The sequence below is a fragment of the Vipera ursinii genome (genome assembly GCF_947247035.1).
Source record: "Vipera ursinii genome assembly, chromosome: 2".
NCBI lineage: Eukaryota > Metazoa > Chordata > Lepidosauria > Squamata > Viperidae > Vipera > Vipera ursinii.
This window is the reverse complement of record NC_139513.1, coordinates 261,081,508-261,100,445: the sequence shown is the minus strand read 5'-3', so window position 1 is coordinate 261,100,445 and position 18,938 is coordinate 261,081,508. Positions and strand designations below refer to the sequence as shown.

The following is an 18,938-nucleotide window of genomic DNA, read 5'->3' as shown; positions in this document are numbered from 1 at the left end:
TCCCTCGCCTGAATCCGGGCAGGCAGACGCATGCGCGGACGCCAGATGGCCGGTCAAGGCGCAGGCACCAAAGTTCGAAACAACATAGACGCTGGAACGCGCCTGCCCGCCGCCTCCCCCTCCCACACGCACACCCCGGGAAGGGACTGAGCAGGCGCGCTGAGGAGGGCGGGGTTGGGGAAGGGTAAAGCCGAGAGCCGCGGAGTGTTTACACGGTATCAGGATTTGGGGCATTGCAAGTCTCGTGGAAAGGGGACGCAGGCCCCAGGATCCTTCTAGGATAGATGGAGAAGACGAGATAGAACCCAAACATTCAAAGCCCCCCTCTCCCGCTCCCCCCCCCAGTCAAGCTGATTCCTTCTTAGTGGGTTACAGGCATAAACCTGGCTATGGCCTTTTCAACCATTGCCTGCGAGTAAGATACACTATAGTGCAGGGGTCTTCAAACGTGGCCCTTTTATGACTTGTGGACTTCAACTCCCAGAATGAGAGTGTGAAGCAGTTCTCACGAGAGATCGATGGGTCGTTAAGGTGCTTCCAAGTAAAAAAAGGCAGGATGCAGAGATGCAGTCATTATGAAGCTTTATTCATCGATAGGTTATATAAAAAGAGCTATATGGCATGGAAGCATCCATGCTTGTATGATAGAGAATGCAAGCAAGAGAGAGAGAAAGATGAGAAGGGCTAGAACTAAGAGCAGCCCCTGAGCAGAGGTATTTATGGGGGGGTCTCGGCCCCTCCCTAACCATAAAACACTCTCTCCAATGGGGCTGCAGGGGTCTGAGACCCCTGACTCATCAGTGAAAACAAAGAAGCCTCTTTGCTCCCATCTGATGACCTTTTTGGGTCAATTCTGGGAGTTGAAGTCCACAAGTCATAAAAGGGCCAAGTTTGAAGACCCCTGCTATAGTGTATGATTTTGTCCGAAGAGCTAAAGATAATAGTTGTGCAAGTGAATTTAGCACAGGTCATAATTTACTAGGTTGTGATGTTGCAGAGGATGAACACAGCTCACAGGGTTATGTGAATAGAAACATCATATTCATCTTAATGTATTTAACAAAATTTGACTGGAGTCCTGACAGTTTCTTTTCCTTTGTCATTTAGATAGTCCTTGACTTACAACCACAATTGAGCCTTGACATTTCTGTTGCTAAGTGAGACGTTTAAGTGAGTTTTGCCCCATTTTATGATCTTTCTTCCCAGTTAATGCAAATAACTGCTGCTGTTAAATTAGTAACCTGGTTATTAAGTGAATCTGGCTTCCCCATTGACTTTGCTTGTCAGAAGGTAGCAAAAGGGGATAACTATGCAACACTACAATTGTCATAAATGTGAGTTGCAAAGATTCTAAATTTTGATCACGTGATCATGGGGATGCTACAATGGTGGTAAGGGTGAAAAATGATCATAGGCAGTGGTGGGATTTAGCCAGTTTGCACTGGTTGGGTAGAACAGGTACCTAACTTTTTGTTGAGTTCGGCAAACCGGTTTTGATAAATCTGGAATACATCTGGTTTTTGTACGGCTTCCAGGCGGGAAAAAAAACTCTCCCCAAAAGTTCAAGAGAGGAGCGACGGAAACCAGTCACTAAAAGAAACTGCAACTATACATACAGTTTTACTTCATCTTCCCTGCTTTACAGAATTGTGAAAGTTGTAAAAGTAAGGATTGAGTTATTTTCTCATCAATATGGTAACTGGTTGCTAAATGAGGGACACATTAAATGAGGACTAACTACAGTATTTAGGGCAATGGTTAACAATTCCATACTACTTAGCTCTCTGGGGCAGTGAAGATTTCAGTTGATTTCCAAGCGCTATGACAACAGTATCCACTAAAACAATGTTCTCTGTAATTGGGAAGTTTCTGTTTAATTCCTGTTTTCCAGCATTTCCTGGGACAGTACTTTAGGGGAGTACCCTTTTACCAAACTCAATAGGAGAGGAGAACAATTATTATACGTTATTTCTTCCGCAAAAGCAGACCAGGGTTGGTTAAACCAAGGTAAAAAGTTAAATTGCACACTTACCGTTTACTGAGAGAAGGCAGCTGAAATGAACACATTTCAATTATACTGTATAAGGTTGAAGTAGAGATTAAACAAACACCTTATTGATAGTCAATCTTGCCGGGAGGAAGTGATTATTCTGTTGGTTATCTTTGTACAGGCCCCAGGCTATTAAGCCATGAGGGAGGGCAGAGATGGACAAGAAGCCTTCAGTTATTATTTTTACGGCAGAGGTGTGCCTATGGTGAACAAGGATTTTGTTATTTGGTTAGGAGGAATGCTTTATATCCTAATTGGAAGCCCTGAAAAATACATGCTTTATAGGGAGTTTTATATAGTGCTGGTTCTGTCCTCAATACATGAGGTTTCCTTGGTCTCAGTTTATAATTTTAAAAGATGTATGCATCACTGTCTTTGGGTAAGCAATATTAGACAAAGAACAAAAAGGGAGAAAGAAATAGACAAAGGTCTAAGATAAAAGGAAATACAGGTAGTTCTTGACTTATAAAATAATGAAACAAAATTTTTGAAAAAGCCTGGGAGGGTTAGTTGATTGAAGGTGGAAGAGATGTTCTTTATTAAGGTGTCCTTTTTGTTTTATGCAAAATCAAAAATAGTACATGGTTTTCAAGAGTATGAGTGGTTTATTCTAGTATATATTTTTCTTAATCAAGAGTCTGTTTACTAAATTACAATCTTTTCATATCACATTAACGCAAAACACATTGGGCCATATTCCTTTTATGTCTCTAGTTCCCCACATTTTGTTATTTCATAAAATGAAGATCTCTTCAATCTCCTACAGACTTACCATTGCACTTGCCAATGAGCTGTCACTCAAATGTAGAATGCTGTAACTGTTTCCTGTAGTTCTCATTCGCTCTCTTATTTTTTTGTCAGATGCGCTTCTTTATTGCCTATTAAGAAAATATTATCTACCTGATTATTATTTCATTCTTTGCTCTAAATCTAGTTCCACCATTTGGAAATTAAATTTTGCCTCTAACGTGACTGCTGGTTTCATAGGTCTTTGTTTTCCACAAATCTGAGGCCAATTCGTAACATTCTTGAGATTTTCATCAAATCATGCTAGGTGGGTGAAGTTTTTGTTCTTTCCACCCCACATTATTATTCTATTTTGAAATTTTGAGCTCAATTCTCTTTTATATTTCAATATACTTTAGGACAGGGGTCGGCAACCTTAAACACTCAAAGAGCCACTTGGACCCATTTCCTAGAGAAAAACACACACTGGGAGCTGCAAAACCTTCGCACACGCGAGGGAAAAAGCTTAATTGAAGACTTTAATTAAAAAGAAATAGAGGCTGCTGTGCATGAGTTCTCTCTCTCTCTCCCTCTCCCCTCTTCTGTTCACCTGGCAAGCTTGCACACATTCTTATTGGGCTGGCTCTCCTGCCCTGCTTTCTGCTGCTTCCTGTGGAGATGCAGCAAAGGCAGGAGCCCCGCCCAATAAGCTTGTCAGCTTCTCGGGAGAACAGCGTGAGGCCACTCTTTTTTACACACACACACACACAAACACACACAAAAGAGAGAGAGAAGGGAAGCGCAACTGCCTGTTTCTCTCTCTCTCTCTGCAAATGGCGGAGGACTGGGAGCCGCAGGAGAAGGCTGAAAGAGCCGCATGGGGCTCCAAAGCCGTGAGTTGCCGACCCGTGCTTTAGGAGATAATCATTTTAATCCATTATTTTCCTGTATGAGGCCATTACCTCCTGATTATGAAGAAATTATAATCTTTTCATATAGCGCATGGGTGTCAAACTGCTGCCTGTGGACCAGATGCATCACATGGAAGTTGTGCCCACCCCATTGCTGGCAATGGCGAAACAGTCCCGATACGTTGCACGAAGTCACGTGACATCACGAGTTTGACATGTCTGATATAGTGCATCTGCATTTCCTTCACACTACACATAAAGAAACATGCTCTACCACTAAGAGTTTTAGCATAGAAACTATTTTTACAATTAATGAAAGATCACACTGGTTGTAAAATAATTGTAGTCAACATTGAGATTAGAATTATTTCTTTTTGTTGGAAAGAAATATTTTTAATATCTCATTCTTGCATCATCTTATAGGACAATATCACACGCCAGAGATTAGGGACCGTTTGTGCAAGATCTAGCACTGAAAGGAAATGCCCACCAAATACCCATATTTAGAACACGTCTGTGCTCTTTTCAATGCACTTAAAATAAACAGCCTTTGCAATTATTCTTGCTTAGGACCTTGTTTTTCCTATGTGTGATACCCATAAAGAAAATCTGAAATCTTGAAATTATGTCCAAAAATGATGCACTAAGTGAATACTCAGCAATTTCCATAATTTCTAGAGCAGTTGTTTTAAAATATATTCCCACAATGTGTAAATCATAGGGTTTTTGTTCTTATTGTTTAGTAAAATTATCAGCAGTGATGTACATTGCATAGATCAGTCTTCAGAGACAACTGTCGCTATTTTAAATCTGACATTTGTGTGATAGCTTGTTTTATGGATACACAGGGAACTAGAGAAAACTATAACTATTGTCTCATGCCCTATTTAATTTCTTTGGTACTAATGCTCTTAAATCACTATTTGTGTGGCATTTGATATAAAAACTGATATGCTAAAAACATTAGATTGAAATTACAGAGGATAAGTGTTAACGATTAGTGGGAGAAATAAAAATTCTACCTTCCTATGTATAGATACAGAAGAGGTGTACTGATACAGAAGAGTAGTGCATTCACCCATTTTCTTTAAATATATATTCCTTTAACATATTATCAGTTGATTTTTAAGGGAGAGATGTTTTTAACTTGAATACAATACACTGTGGATACAACCTTTTGCACTGTATACTCAGTATTCTGTTCAAATTTTACATTTGTTTGCAAGAGCATAATATACTAAAAACCATGGTTATCATTTATATCATGATGCTCGTATTTCCCTAGATTCATCTGCTATTGTGTCCATTGCTACTCATATCCCATCTGTACAATACTCTGCACTGCCAGCCCCAACTGCCAATCTATTAAACTCTAACAGCCTTCCATAAGCTTTTTTATATATCCTGCTACAACAATTTCCAGTTTAAATTATTCTGATTTCCTTTTGCTGAATTGCATTGTTATTAAGCAAAGTAAGAACAAGATTAATAGACATCCCTAGCTCAGATTTTTTTTTGGGGGGATAGAGCACTTTCAAAATCAATTACCACATCTCACAATATCTAAAAGCCAGCAGAAATCAAGAATGTAGACAAGTAGTTCATAGAATAAAAACAACTGGTCTGCTGATACAAAACTTTAATGTTCAGTATAATTACATCACCAATATTTTAAAGGATTTTTCTGGTGCTATATGTATTTTCTCTATGATGTCTTTACACTGTTAGCTTTTGTAGCTTGAAACAATATAAAGATGCAAAAAACCTGATATACTAGGTAGTTTTTTTTATTATTTTCACTTGTATGTATTTTAACGTGTGCATCTCTGGTAATTTTTTCATTTGTAACTTACAAAAGAGAAGATGTGCTTTTATATATCCACTGATTTCCATCTAAATGGGTTTTGCAAACTAGACTTAATATTATCCCCAATATTCCTGGATATGCCTATCTCAGATTTCATTCCTCTCACTGCCCATTAAAAAGATTTAGCCTTATATCCCAATTTCTAAATAACATATTTATTCATCAACCAAGACTATAGAGTCTTGTAAGGATTACTGTTTAAGGTACTCTGGATTTTTTTTTGTTTTGATTAAATATTCAGGAAAGGTCTATTGAAAAGGATCATCTAGCAGGACCCAGGTTGTAACATCATTCCTCCAGATTCTGGATTGGCCCTGACCCTCTCTGACTTTAGGAAGCTACTGAAGACAAAGCTTTGCCATCAGCACTGGTGGAGTTTTTGCAATGGCTGTGCTGAATTACATTTTGCCACTGATCATAGTTATTTTAGTTTTAAAGTAATATTGAAGGTTTTACAATTCATTTTTCTTGTTTTTAACTGCTGTGAACCACTCAATTACTTAGGTGAGATGAGTGGCTGTCCAAATGGAATAAATAAAAATTAAATAGTACTGCAGTGTATTTTGTATATTTATGAAAATGGCTAGGAAAACTTAATATTTTGATAATCAGAAGATCAGATTATGTACAATATTGCCAATGTATTTTCAGATTCAAACCTAGTTGCTAGCTTGGATCTATAACAAGATCGTGTTACCTTAGGAAGTGCCAAAATGGATATGCAATCTGTGATAACGGAAGAGTACTTTATAAATTGCAATTTATTGGGAAGCCAGACCAGAAATGGAACCTTTTTTTTTTTTAAATGGAACCATTTTTGAAATGCCTTTAAAGATCTGTGGAAAGCCAGACTTTGGACATTCTCCACCTTCTTTTATAGCTCAGAATTCTTTATATGCTTGTACTGTTTTTTAAAGTTTATGTTAGTTATTTAAGACAATAAATGTGCAATTCTTCCTGAGTTATCCTAAAGCTTTTATTTTTTGCAAGTGTCATATTAAATTCATCTATGACAAAACCCCAGTGACTTCATTTAAGTCACTTATTATCTAAGAAATGCCACTGTCTTGATGCCAGATATTAACCATGGCAACATTTCTGTTGCAAATATAAATAAAATATATTAATTTAGTAATTTAATATTCAGTTGGAAAATAACTTTGTCCAGATCCTAAAATAAAGTTCAATTCATATCAAAACCTAGTTGATTTTGCCTATTTGCTGCTACAAAGCCAAAGAAAAAGCAACGTGTATACATATTTAAACATAGTATTCTATGTTAATTAAATCTTTTAAATGTTTTTTCCTGTAGCCAATAATTTCTTCCCAAATATCAAGACAAACTGGAAGCTACATAAATGAATAATTCAATTAAAACAAATCAGTTTTCAATGGCTCCTTCTCTTTTCATTAAGAATCAGAGTGCAGCATCTATTTAAACAAATTTTATTAACATAATCAAGCAGTGATTAACATTCACATCTATTATCACATCATACAAATGTAAATACAAAATTACTACATTACAATATATATTCTCTGCATGATCCAAAATATTTGGTGGCCCCAAAAATTCTTTAGAATTCAGCAGCTTATCAAAAATTGAAACCATATTGTGTTTAAAATGAAGCTTTGTTGGCAGAGGCAGACAAGAAAAATCAACTTAATAAAGTTTGAGAAGTTGCTGAAGGATATGTTTGAAGGGAATATTCTAACACATATGGAAAACACATCCAATTTAATGCTTCCAAGCAAAACTCATACAACCTAAGTTGTCAGCAGAAAGATTTGGCTACTTTATTATTTTAACTATTGTTAGTAATCCAATTTAAATAAACAACTTTATGACGAAGTAGATTAGGAGAAAAAGTGTAGTATCTTTAGGGGAAAGAAGACAAAAATGTGCCATCCAAAATGTTTTAAATGGACACACAAAAGTAGTACTGATTCTAAAATGAACTGTCACACAAGAATCAAGTTATTAGGTTGGAAAAGTTAGGGGAAATACCATATCATCAATACTATAATTAATTTGTAGTTTAACTGTCTTGTTTAAAAGTGCATCTATCCAGCAAAATAAGATTGAATAATTACTTTAATATAACCATTAAAGTTTCTCTGTTAGGTTTTTCACTCAGTCTTTTAGTGATGAAACTACACTATATGCCCTTATCAAAATTTCAGTCAGGACAGCTTAAACAGATTTGATTTGACAAGTAAGTATAAAGAGTATAGCTTAAACTGCAGACATTTTTAATTAAGAACATCAGAAATTTTAATGCAGTATTAAACTGTATTTAAATGTCAAATTGTTAATCTAATCACTTCAAAATCAAAATATCCTAAAGAGCCAAATGCTTACCACAGTACAACATACGTATTAAACAGCAATGTTAATTTAAGAGATTACTGCTTGGCATGTAGTAGTTTACAGCAGAAAAAAAGGATAATTTTTGTGTTTATTCTCTAGGCATTCATTATTCCAAAAAAGCCTAGGCTACTTAGATATGAACATATTCCAGGTCATAATCTCTTTTGTTTTACATCAGAAACATAACTTTGCACTGCACAATATAAAGTCTTTTTTATGGTGATAATTGGGTACTATTCATACAGATGCACTCATCTCTTAAAAAGAATGTTATACATCCTTGTTAATACATTCAATATGAATAAAATAAGCAATTGCTGTCCCATAGTAACTCAATTTAGATATGAAAGTTTAAGACATTAGGCAGTTCTATATGAACAACAAACTGGTACTCTTATGAAATAAGCCTCTATCTAAACAAAAGGGTACAAGATTATTTACCTGAGATAAAACTAGTATGAATATTTCTTATCTAAATAACAGAAATTTCAGCTTTGGAAATCCTCTTACAATAGTATAAATCTACAGTATTTATGTAGCTTAAATACTTCAATGCCAATGCTAAAGAAAAAAGTATCACAGTGTCAATATTGTTTATTACAAAAGTAACATTACTTTTAAAAAACCTATTGGCTATGTATTTTATGAATGTTATCATGACTTCATCTTCAGCATGGCAATAAACAAAGACTACAGTCCTAAGCATACTTACTTGGAAATGAGCCCTCTGAAATGTATAGTACTTCAAATTAAATACCATTAAACACTGAAATCTAGATCAAAGACCTGATTTCTACATACCAGCTTAGAAAAAAATAAGATAAAAATTTTACAAAGTGTTATCCATTCCCCTTCAATTGAAAGAAATGCAACAAAGACCTTAGGTAAGCTTTTTTCCCCTTAATTGTCACAAACTCAACAATCAAAAACTCTTTTCTACGTTAGCCAAGTTGAACTGCAAAGGAGATACTTTTATTTATATTTTTTTAAAATATACTTTCTGTTACCAACTTAGGTTGATTAGCAGCTTTGTTCATTGTTAGAATCCTTCAAAAAGCAAAGGGGCCTTCAACACGAAAACCAAGCCATATATAAAACAGTAAACACTGACCTCCTGAGGTTCCTACAACAAAAATATTCAAGTAGAAAATCTACATCACTTAGCAGCGGCTATTTCTGTAGTTTAGCACACTAAGCACTTAATTCACTGTGTAAGGAGAAGATTTAGTTAAGCCGTGCCTATAGCATGCCAAGAGGCAGAGAACACTGGAATGTAACAAAGACAAACATACAATTCTACAGAATAACATTCAATCAACATTCAAAACTGTCAAGAATACACAAAAAGAATTAAGATGTTTTATATATCCCATGATGCAATATATTTGATTTACAATTTAGTGTTGTATTAGAATTACTTCAAATTCTATACCAAGCAGCTTCTGCAAGTATATTGTAATTTTACTATGAATATGGTTTGCTATGAAGCCTTAATTTGTTAATTCTAACTACAGTATTGCTTTGTTATTTTTCTGCGAAATCAGTTACATTACAATAAAAGTCATATCCCTTTATATTAACCCATGTAATAAAATTATCTCTCCTATATAAGTAGCTTCTATGCACGAAACTTTAATGTTATCGGCAACTAGAGAAGGGCCAAAATAAATAAAGTTTTGTCTTTGAGAATTCCATATAGAAATGTAAACTCTTGCCAAAAGGCAAGTTCTGGCCTTAATAAATGTTAAGATTTACTTTCTTTGTAATTCGTATCTACTTCCTTGATTGAAAAAGCTACAGCAAACGTCAGCTGAAAGTTCTGGTTTTCAATACAAGAAATTAGTTGAAAGTAGATCACTCTATGCAATTTTATTCCAGTGGCTTTAATGGCATAGTAGCATAAACCTGTTCATAGACGTTTATACAGGACATATTGTAATAAATCATTTTCAAACATACTTGACCCCAATGAAATTTACAAAGGAAAAAAAGGAATGTATAGGACTTGTGCATGCTCCCATGCATTAAAAAAGCCTGAAATAAGATTTAATAAATTCACACTCATACAAGGTTGGTGTTCAGTGCAATGGCTAAATCGTACAATAGACCTTAAAAAGAATCAAAATCATACAGTCATTCTCTACAAAACGGTTATCCAGTATGTATTTTTTTCAATGTAAAGATGAGAAGCTAAAATGTAAGGCGGTTGTTATGGCTTTTCTTTTCTTTTTTTGCACAGATTATTAATTTTGCAGCACTTAAGGGAAAATGGAAAAGTGTGGCTTTATCTCTGACCAGCAGAGTTATTGTCTTTCCATTTTTCCTTTATCATCATGGGATACTCTTTATGCAGTCTAAATTAATCACACTTTCACTTTTATAGTAACACAAAATCAAGTGTACCAGTTAGATTTTCACATTCACAGTACATAAGAAAATACACATGGAAAGAAAAAGTAAAAGGTAAACTTAACAAGGATTTATTCACAGAAATACAAGCAAATAGAAAAGGGAAGCAGAAAAGCTAAACAAATGAAATGAAAAGGATCCAAACGAACATTCACTCTGTAGCTTTTTACCTGCACCCTTTTGTGGTCTCCCTAAGACACAATGGGCCCCCAACATGCGCTGACACTGTGTAGACACCCTGCTTTACATATACTAACTTATGTATCTCTTAAGATCATGCTTTATGGAGGAGAGAACAATAAAATATGTTGGGTGTGAATAAACACTGAAATGTAGCAATCATGTCATCAATTTTCTACAATTGTTTTTAGGCATCAACTAACATTTATGTAACCTTTAACAGGTCTTACCTTATAACTCATTTTAGAAGATTTGATAAAAATCACTAATAGTATAACCATGCAGAAAGCACATCACACTGACAGCACAGAGGCAATACTTCGCACAGCTATATCTGCTTTCCACATTGTGCAGGTTACACATTACAATATCAATCATATTCCTAAGAGATCCTAAAAATTATTTTGAGGCCTAATTGTCACTACAGTATTTTATACTTATATCTTAATAGAAATAAAATCCACAGAATTTTAAAGGAATTTTAAATGCAGGGTTATACTGCACGAATTGGTAAACTGCAACACAAAACTGGCGCAAGGTAAGTAATATTTACCACTCTCACTCCTTGATGCAAGCATGCTACTTTCCCACTAAAAATATGCTTGATCACTAGGACCCAAAATGCATGCCCGAACCCTAAACTGCACATTAATAATTATGCCTTACTCTAGAAATTAAATCTAATGAAGCACAACCATCAAATCATATCTACTACCCTTTAAATGGAAAATTAAAGATTAATCTTTTCTCTGAAATGCCCGTTTCCCCCCCCCCACTAAAAATAAAAAGGAGCGACTCATTTGGCATCTTGCAGGTTGCTTCATTTGTTTGCTTTAGCCTTTATTACTTCATTATGGGGTTATTTAAATTTGTATACTGCAAGTGCTTACTCCTAATATAGGTAGCAAGCTTCACCTTAACTGTACTAACTTCATTTGTTTAGTTCTTCATCAACATGCAATACTTAGGAATCCCATCAAGATGAAACAATACAGAAACCCCTTGTTATCCCTTTAACTGTCTGTAATTGCCATTCTTCTGTTTCCTTTATCGCATGAACACAATGTATTTTCTCTTTACATATCCCCTATGGATCTATTTTATAATTTCATTTTGGTACAATTCCCCATAATATTGCAGAATGTGCTGTTGTGAACAAACTTTTTTGCGCATCTTCACATCCAGTGCAGAATTGTAACAGGAGACAGATTTCCACCCACAAAAGCTCCAGATGTTAAAACATTTGCCAACATCGGCTTAATACAGTGACGGCAACACCTCCCTCCCGCCCCTCCCAGTAGGCTTGGGATTGTACTGTATTCCCTACTGGTTTACCCTTCCCCCCAGTAAAGGGTAACATTTTTCCCTGGGTGCAGAGGCTTCCTCCCAGTCTTCCAGACTGAAGGACCTGAAAGAAACAAATACAAGTTTTTATTCAGAAAGCAAATTGTTTAATAATTTTATGATTAATACACGCTTCTTAACATAGATAGGAAATACAAATTAGTGTTGCTCTGTAGTATGCAGCATAACAGAGCACCACTGTAGTATTTTTAGAGTGAAGTTAACTGCTATTTCTTGAACATTTTTTGTATTAATTTTTCATCAACAGACCTCATGTTTCTAGTTCCATTTATACCTGAAATAATAAGCTCAATTAAATCATACAAATTACTAATATTTAGGTACAACATTGTGTAGGTAGGCCCGTTGTCTCTGCTAATGTTTATTAAAAGCTTATGTAATGTGCAGAAATTACAATTCAGGTATCACTCTTTTACCTCCCAAAGTCAGTTCTACAAAACTAATAAAGTACACACAAAGACAGTTTTAATTATGCAAAAATTATACAAAAATTTGCTGATGATTGAAATCTTGGTCACTGAGTGAAGCAGTCACTAAGTAAGACATCACATGACCGTTTCATTCAACAACTGTTACCCTGTTACGATTTTGTGGTTGTTAAGCGGATGGGTAAGGACTGTGGGATGCCCCTGGAGGCTGAATGAACATCTTTCTGCTCAGGAACTCAAAATCTTCTCTGCCAAAATCCAAGCAAATATTCAGCCTCTGAGCAGATATACTTATGCATGGTCTGCCCTAGGCCCCCAGGGCCCCCACCCCACCTTGGAGACACCTTGCACTCTGTACCTTACTGTTGCCCCTCTGCTCAGGAGATGAAAATCCAAGTAATATTTGCTTTGAGAGACAATTATGTGCTTGGGTGTCCTGAAGCATCCTGCACTCCTTTCTTTACTGTGTGCATCTATACTCAGAGGCTGAAAATCTTACTTGGATTACAACTTCCTCTCACCCCTTAGAGTTGGCTGAAAGAACTGTGTGCCAAAGGATTTCAATTCTGTGCCTGCTTGGATTTGAACAGGGACCTCTTTCAGCCAGCATCCAGATATGAGTAGGAGTCCTCTTGGCAGGTAGCAGCAGCTTGCAATATTTCCTGGCAGCTCCCCCACTTGTTTTTCTTTTATCGAGGCTGATAGTGAAGATTGCAAATGGTGATCCCGTTTTCAGGCCGCTTGGCAACTGATCACAATCACATGACCACAGAGGCATGTGTGTGTGTTCGCAATGTTTTGTGAGTTAGAAGTGCTTTACAAACCATAAAATACTCTTTTTGAGGCCATCACTATTTCAAACCATCATTAAACAGTCTTAAGTTGAAGACTATCTGTAGTTAAATATATAGTGTGCCCAATAAAAAGACAACAGAACAATTCATGTATTGGAAAAGACCTAAAGGCAGCTCATAAATAGTTCAAAGATAAATAATTTACCTCTAATTATGGTACTGCAGCTTGAATACATGAGGTTAAACTCCATAGTAAGCTGCAAGGCGCTCTTTTAGAGGAACAGGAAACTGGTCTGAGAAACGCCTCCAATTTTCATCTCCCACTTGATTTTTAAATCCATGAAGGATCTGAAATTTAACTGAAATTTAACTTTTTTCAAAGAGACATTTGCAAAATAAATGCCCAAATATTAGGGGCTTGTAAATCCTTTAGAAGATATGTTTTGGAATGCATGACAACAGATACATTTTAAAACATCCAGTAATTTTTGCAGATTGCTATAGCTGTTTGGAAGCTGCTCTCAGTTATCTATGCATATGCAAACACAGCCATTCTGCTTTAATATAACAAATGAAAAAGCTGGTTTTCAAATGTTGCCCTTAGAAATAGAATAAAACCACAGTGTCTTGAAATGATGAATTCTAAAGGTGATTTTCCTCTGAACTTAGATGAATACCTTTTGTATACCTATACAATCTCTCCAACATGGAAGATGAGTAATAATGAAATATTTTATTTAACCATTCTAACGTGTCCAGAGAATGTGACAGACTTTCTGGGCCATCATAAGCCATGACAGTCCCTTAGAAAGAAGAAAGGAAAGGAAAAGACAAATTGTAGCAAAAAAATTGAAAAGGAATGGAGACAAAAAGTAAACAGTAAAATTTCTCCAAAAGCTCTAAAAAAGGTAGCACCAAGGATCTAGTGGGAAATGCTGTTTGTTGCCACCTAAAGCTACAAAGGAAACATTCTTTGTAGACATTCTTTGGTCCTGCCTAGTGGTGCAAGGAGAAAAGCTAGCTAACTGAGGAACTTTTAGCAACAGCAGGAGGAAAAATGGAATCTTCTCAAATTACTGACCCACAAATAACATACGGTATTTGCATCAAAATACAGTGGCTTGGAACCATATAAAACACCGTTACCTCACTTTTTTTTTAAAAAAAAAATAATATATTCCTTTTTAAAAAAATTACCTTACAGAACATGTCTCGAAGATCATCTTTTGGGCTAATCCATGATGCAACAGCATCACAAAAAAATATAAAGTCCTGCAAATGTTTATAGAAATTGAAAATTAGAAATGTTCATTAACAGAAATGCAATAAATTATTTCAAAAATAAGTATACTTTTCTGCCCCACAAAAATACATTCCAAATAAATTGCAATTATCTTTCGTATTGATATCTTATATAGTTAGCACATTCCCCTTTCCAAACCTTAAGTCAGATCGTATATATTTATTTCTTTGTTAATCAATCATATTTGATTATTCAAATATTTAAATTCAATTCAATTCACTTTTTTTATTAAGACCAAAGTAAGACTTACTTGGACTACTCCACTAGGGTTGACAGTAATCATGGTACAAATCCCACGGAATGCTGAATCCTTTTCCTCGTTGTCCCTTATGTTTCGCAGAGAAGTGCACCTAATACAACAAAAAACCCAGTTTTAGATTATTATTTTTTGTTTTTAATTTAAATTTTAATAGTATTTGATGGAATAAGTGTCACAGTGAAGACTTAAAAACTAAGTAATGCAACCATCATTAATCTTACATACTTTCTACCTTTTTTATATATTAAGTCCTATTTATTTCCCCAAGGGTTGTCAATATAAATCAGCTACTTTTCTATGTTCCACAGCTGATATTGAATGTGACCTGTATTCCATTAAATACTTCTATTAACATAAATGTGTGTGTGTGTATATATATATGTGTGTGTGTGTGTGTGTGTGTATATATATACACACACACACACATACATATACACACACATATGTATGTATGTATGTATAGAACTGTCCCATCACTAAAAGCAGTATATACTGCAACAATATAAAAATTATAATGTATCATAATGTTTTTAACTTGTTACAGCAGCAAGCAAGCAATTTGGTACAAATCTAGAAACATGTACCTCAAACAGCAAGTCAAATTGCAAATGATTTGAAGTAATGTAATGCGGTGTTTCATGTTTTATGCTATTGGCATGCATATTACCATTCTGGTGGATTTTAAATGCTTTTTTAATAATCAAGCTTTGACACATCAAGCATGTGACAATCTTATCCCATGCATCAATTAGTTGTTAGCTACAACATGAAATATATACACAACAGTACTGCTAAAAAAACCTCACAAACCTGATAGGACAAGATTAGTCACATGGTTGGCAATGATTAAAAATAGTGATATTTGTAACCAACTGAAAAGTATATCTAGAAGTGAGAATACAGGAAAGAAAGGAAGGAAGGAAGGAAGAAGAAATTGAAGAAAAATGAATTAAAAAAAGATTGAATAATACACACCAGGGTCTTATAAACTGCTGTAGCATGGGGGCCACCTCTTGAGGACAAACGTAACCAAGACGACCAATTGTTATTGCTAAGGTAACGCAATCACGGTTATACACCACCAAACGCCAACCAAGACATGAGCAAATGAGGGGGGAAGGAGAAAAATAAAGAAAAAACAACAAATAACTCAGAAACAGAAACCAACAGAACCTGTGTATGATAATAAACATAAGATTTCACCAGTGCTGTTCATTACTACCCCTAAAAATAAGGGGCAGCAATATGTGGCATACTATTTGGCGGAGGGCAGGGAAATAAAGGAAAAAGGAATAAAGTGAATGAGAGAACACCAAAATTATGATTAAAATCAAATGAATAGTCTCAATCAGTATTTTAATACTGTTTAATTGCAACAACTATTTCTATTTAGGGAATTTGAAACATATTTATTAACACAATGAATATTTCTGTGTAATATTTCAAATTAACATTTAATGGGGTAAATATTTATTTGAAAATCCGAACAGAATTATATCAGAAGCAATTAGTCATTTCATAATGCTATTTCTATTATTTAAAATTAAATAGGAAAGAGGATAGTATGCGCATAGCTTCTCACAGTAAAATTTGTTTTATTAGATATTACATCATTTATCTCTTAAGAAGAGTTTCAGAGCTAAAGATATGACAAAATGTAATAAGAGCAACCTACTATCTGAATATTTTCATGTCTTTAGTATGAAAATTTGCCTTGAAAGGGGCCATAAAAATGTTTTAATGGTGTTCTCTCAGCTCACAGAGCAATTCTGCAGAAAGGGGAAAGTGTGGGTATGTTTAAGGATTATTTGAAGCAAACTACATGAATACTAAAATCCAGATTTGTATGAAGCAGAGAAGCCTATGCTTAAAAGACATTATGCAACACTCCAAAACAGGCATTTGTGTGAACAAATCTCATGAACACATGCAGTAAAGCTGATGATGCTCTTTTTCACTGTAAGGTTTGGTGTAGGATATGCCAACATTATAAAAGACAAATTTTCTTATAAGACTACAGTATATGGATAAAATTAAATATTTAGCTTTGTTTATTATTAAATCAAACTGTTCATGAAACCTTGGTATTAGTAATCAAGTTGCTTTTTTGTTCAAAAACCAAACTGGATAAATTTCTTTACAGTAACATTGGTCAAAATTTATATACTGGCTGAGATGTATGCACCACTTATGTTTAGCAGGTATTATTACTTTGTGTAATTACTGTATTGTGCCAGGATAACTAAAGCTAAGAATTCTGAATTGTGATTTCAGTATTATATTATTTTAACAGAATATCCCACAACAAATCTAATGTGCAACACATTCAACATTTATTTATAGTATATAGTATGTCTGGGGTGTCCATTTTTGAAAATTTAAATTGTAATTTTCAGGAAACTGATTTCTTTTAATTTCTGCATACAGAAACCTAGTGTAGCAATAATGGTTTAAAAAGGGTATAGTCTTCATTTCCTGTAATGATTTGGGATATTTCTTTCATTCAAAAGGATTATTCCAAAAGATAGAATTATTGAAAACACTCTTACTGAATGCTGCAATGCTTATAGGGTGTCAAATCACAGGAATAATTCGTTTTCATTACAGAAATAAATGTATCATTATACTACATCTTTCCATTGTAAGTTTAATAAACATGCATAGAATGAAACTTGACCTACATCCTTAAGTCAGCCAAAAATGGTTTAAACTGAAACTCTGATAGCCATTCATTTCTATAACAGACTATGACTTTAAATACACATTTAGAGTGGGAGTTTGGTTTGGTCCTGCCTTAGCTAGGAGAGCCAGCTGGGTGACTTTGGGCCACTCATTCTGTCTAGATCAGGGGTGTCAAACTCGCCACATCACGTGATGTGTTGCGACATATCGTGACTTTTTCCCCATTGCCTGAGCTGGGGTGGGCATGGTTTCGGCATGACGTATCTGGCCCGTGGGCCAGCAGTTTGACAACCCTACTCTCGATCATCCCAACTCACAGTTATGTTGGAGAGAAGCTAGGAGAAGGAAGGTGTATTATGTATGTTCACCACTTTGAGTTAATTATAAAGTTAAAAAAGGGGGGGAATCTAAATAAAAATAAACAAATAACCATTTGTAGTCTAGCTATCAGACTACAATGCAGACATAGATAGCCAGAAAGGTAACCAGAAATTTCTAGAACACAGGAGAATTTGTTAAAAACATGTTCCACAGGGTATAGGACAAACGTCAATTCCACTGTAGAGCATCCTTCAGTTCTAATACCATAATACACATCAACCAAATGGTATATGTTAGAACAATGTATAATGTCCAGCCACTTAAATCTGTTTGGTTTCATCATGTAGTCCATTACAACTATGAAGATTTCAAGTAAGCTACATGCAAAGGACTAATAATTTGTCTCATATAAAAAGAAGTCTAGATTATTTTAATTATAAATATAACTCAATTTCAGTAATTTAGCTAAAATTGTTGAGGTCTTATGCACTATTACAAAATAGCCCTACTGGAAATGAGATTTTTGGGACAAAATATTGATAATTTCATGCCCGCAAGACAAAAAAGAACAAATTTGCTCTTTCTTAATACAAAACAAATATCTTCCCATTAGTTTCAATTGTACGGAATTAATTACCCTAGCTCCAAATTTGCCCCAAACCTACTACTCTTGTGGGAGTGCTCTTGAAAAATTGTTCATTAATGGAAGATCCCTCCCCAACCAACACAGCTCCAGAATATCTCATTTGCTCAGTGTTAGAATCCCAACTTCAGAGAAGCAAAAGCAACTAAAGCTAATCAATCTGGCAGGAGTTGCTTATAGGTAGTCAACATATGACCATAATTGAGCCCATAATTTGTATTGCTATGGAACACAGTCATTAAGTGAATTTTGCCCCATTTTATGTTCTTTCTTGCCACAGTTGTTAAGTGAATCACTACAGATGTTAACTTAGTAACACGGTTAAGATAATCTGGCTTCCCCATTGACTTTGCTTGTCAGGAGATTGCAAAAGGTGATCACATGATCCCAGGGTACTGGAACCATAATAAACACATGCCAGTTGCCAAGTTAACAAATTTTGATCATGTGACCATGGGGATACTGCAATGGTCATAAGTGTGAAAAATGGTCTTAAGTAACTTTTTTCAGTGCCGTTGTTAACTTCAAATAATTGTAAGTCAAGAACTACCTGTAATAAACAAACTGGATTGAACAAACACCTAAACTTCCTTTTGTTTTTAACACTGATGTGTAATACATTTTTAAAG

The 18,938-nt window shown here is 35.0% G+C and overlaps 1 protein-coding gene across 2 annotated transcripts in view; it reads right to left on the bottom strand.

The window, feature by feature from the left end:
- Positions 1-5,589: 5,589 nt before the first annotated feature.
- The window catches only part of TNPO1 (transportin 1), a gene marked incomplete at its 3' end in the record, with an annotated part of 49,193 nt that continues 35,844 nt past the window's right edge, over positions 5,590-18,938 (bottom strand). For both annotated transcript variants that reach the window (XM_083357275.1, XM_083357276.1), the window contains 5 exons: positions 15,639-15,714; positions 14,655-14,754; positions 14,299-14,373; positions 13,307-13,449; positions 5,590-11,922 (listed from right to left, as the gene is read on the bottom strand). In XM_083357275.1, coding sequence (XP_083213401.1) covers positions 13,342-13,449; positions 14,299-14,373; positions 14,655-14,754; positions 15,639-15,714 — 359 coding nt within the window. The remainder of the gene's footprint in view (positions 11,923-13,306; positions 13,450-14,298; positions 14,374-14,654; positions 14,755-15,638; positions 15,715-18,938) is intronic.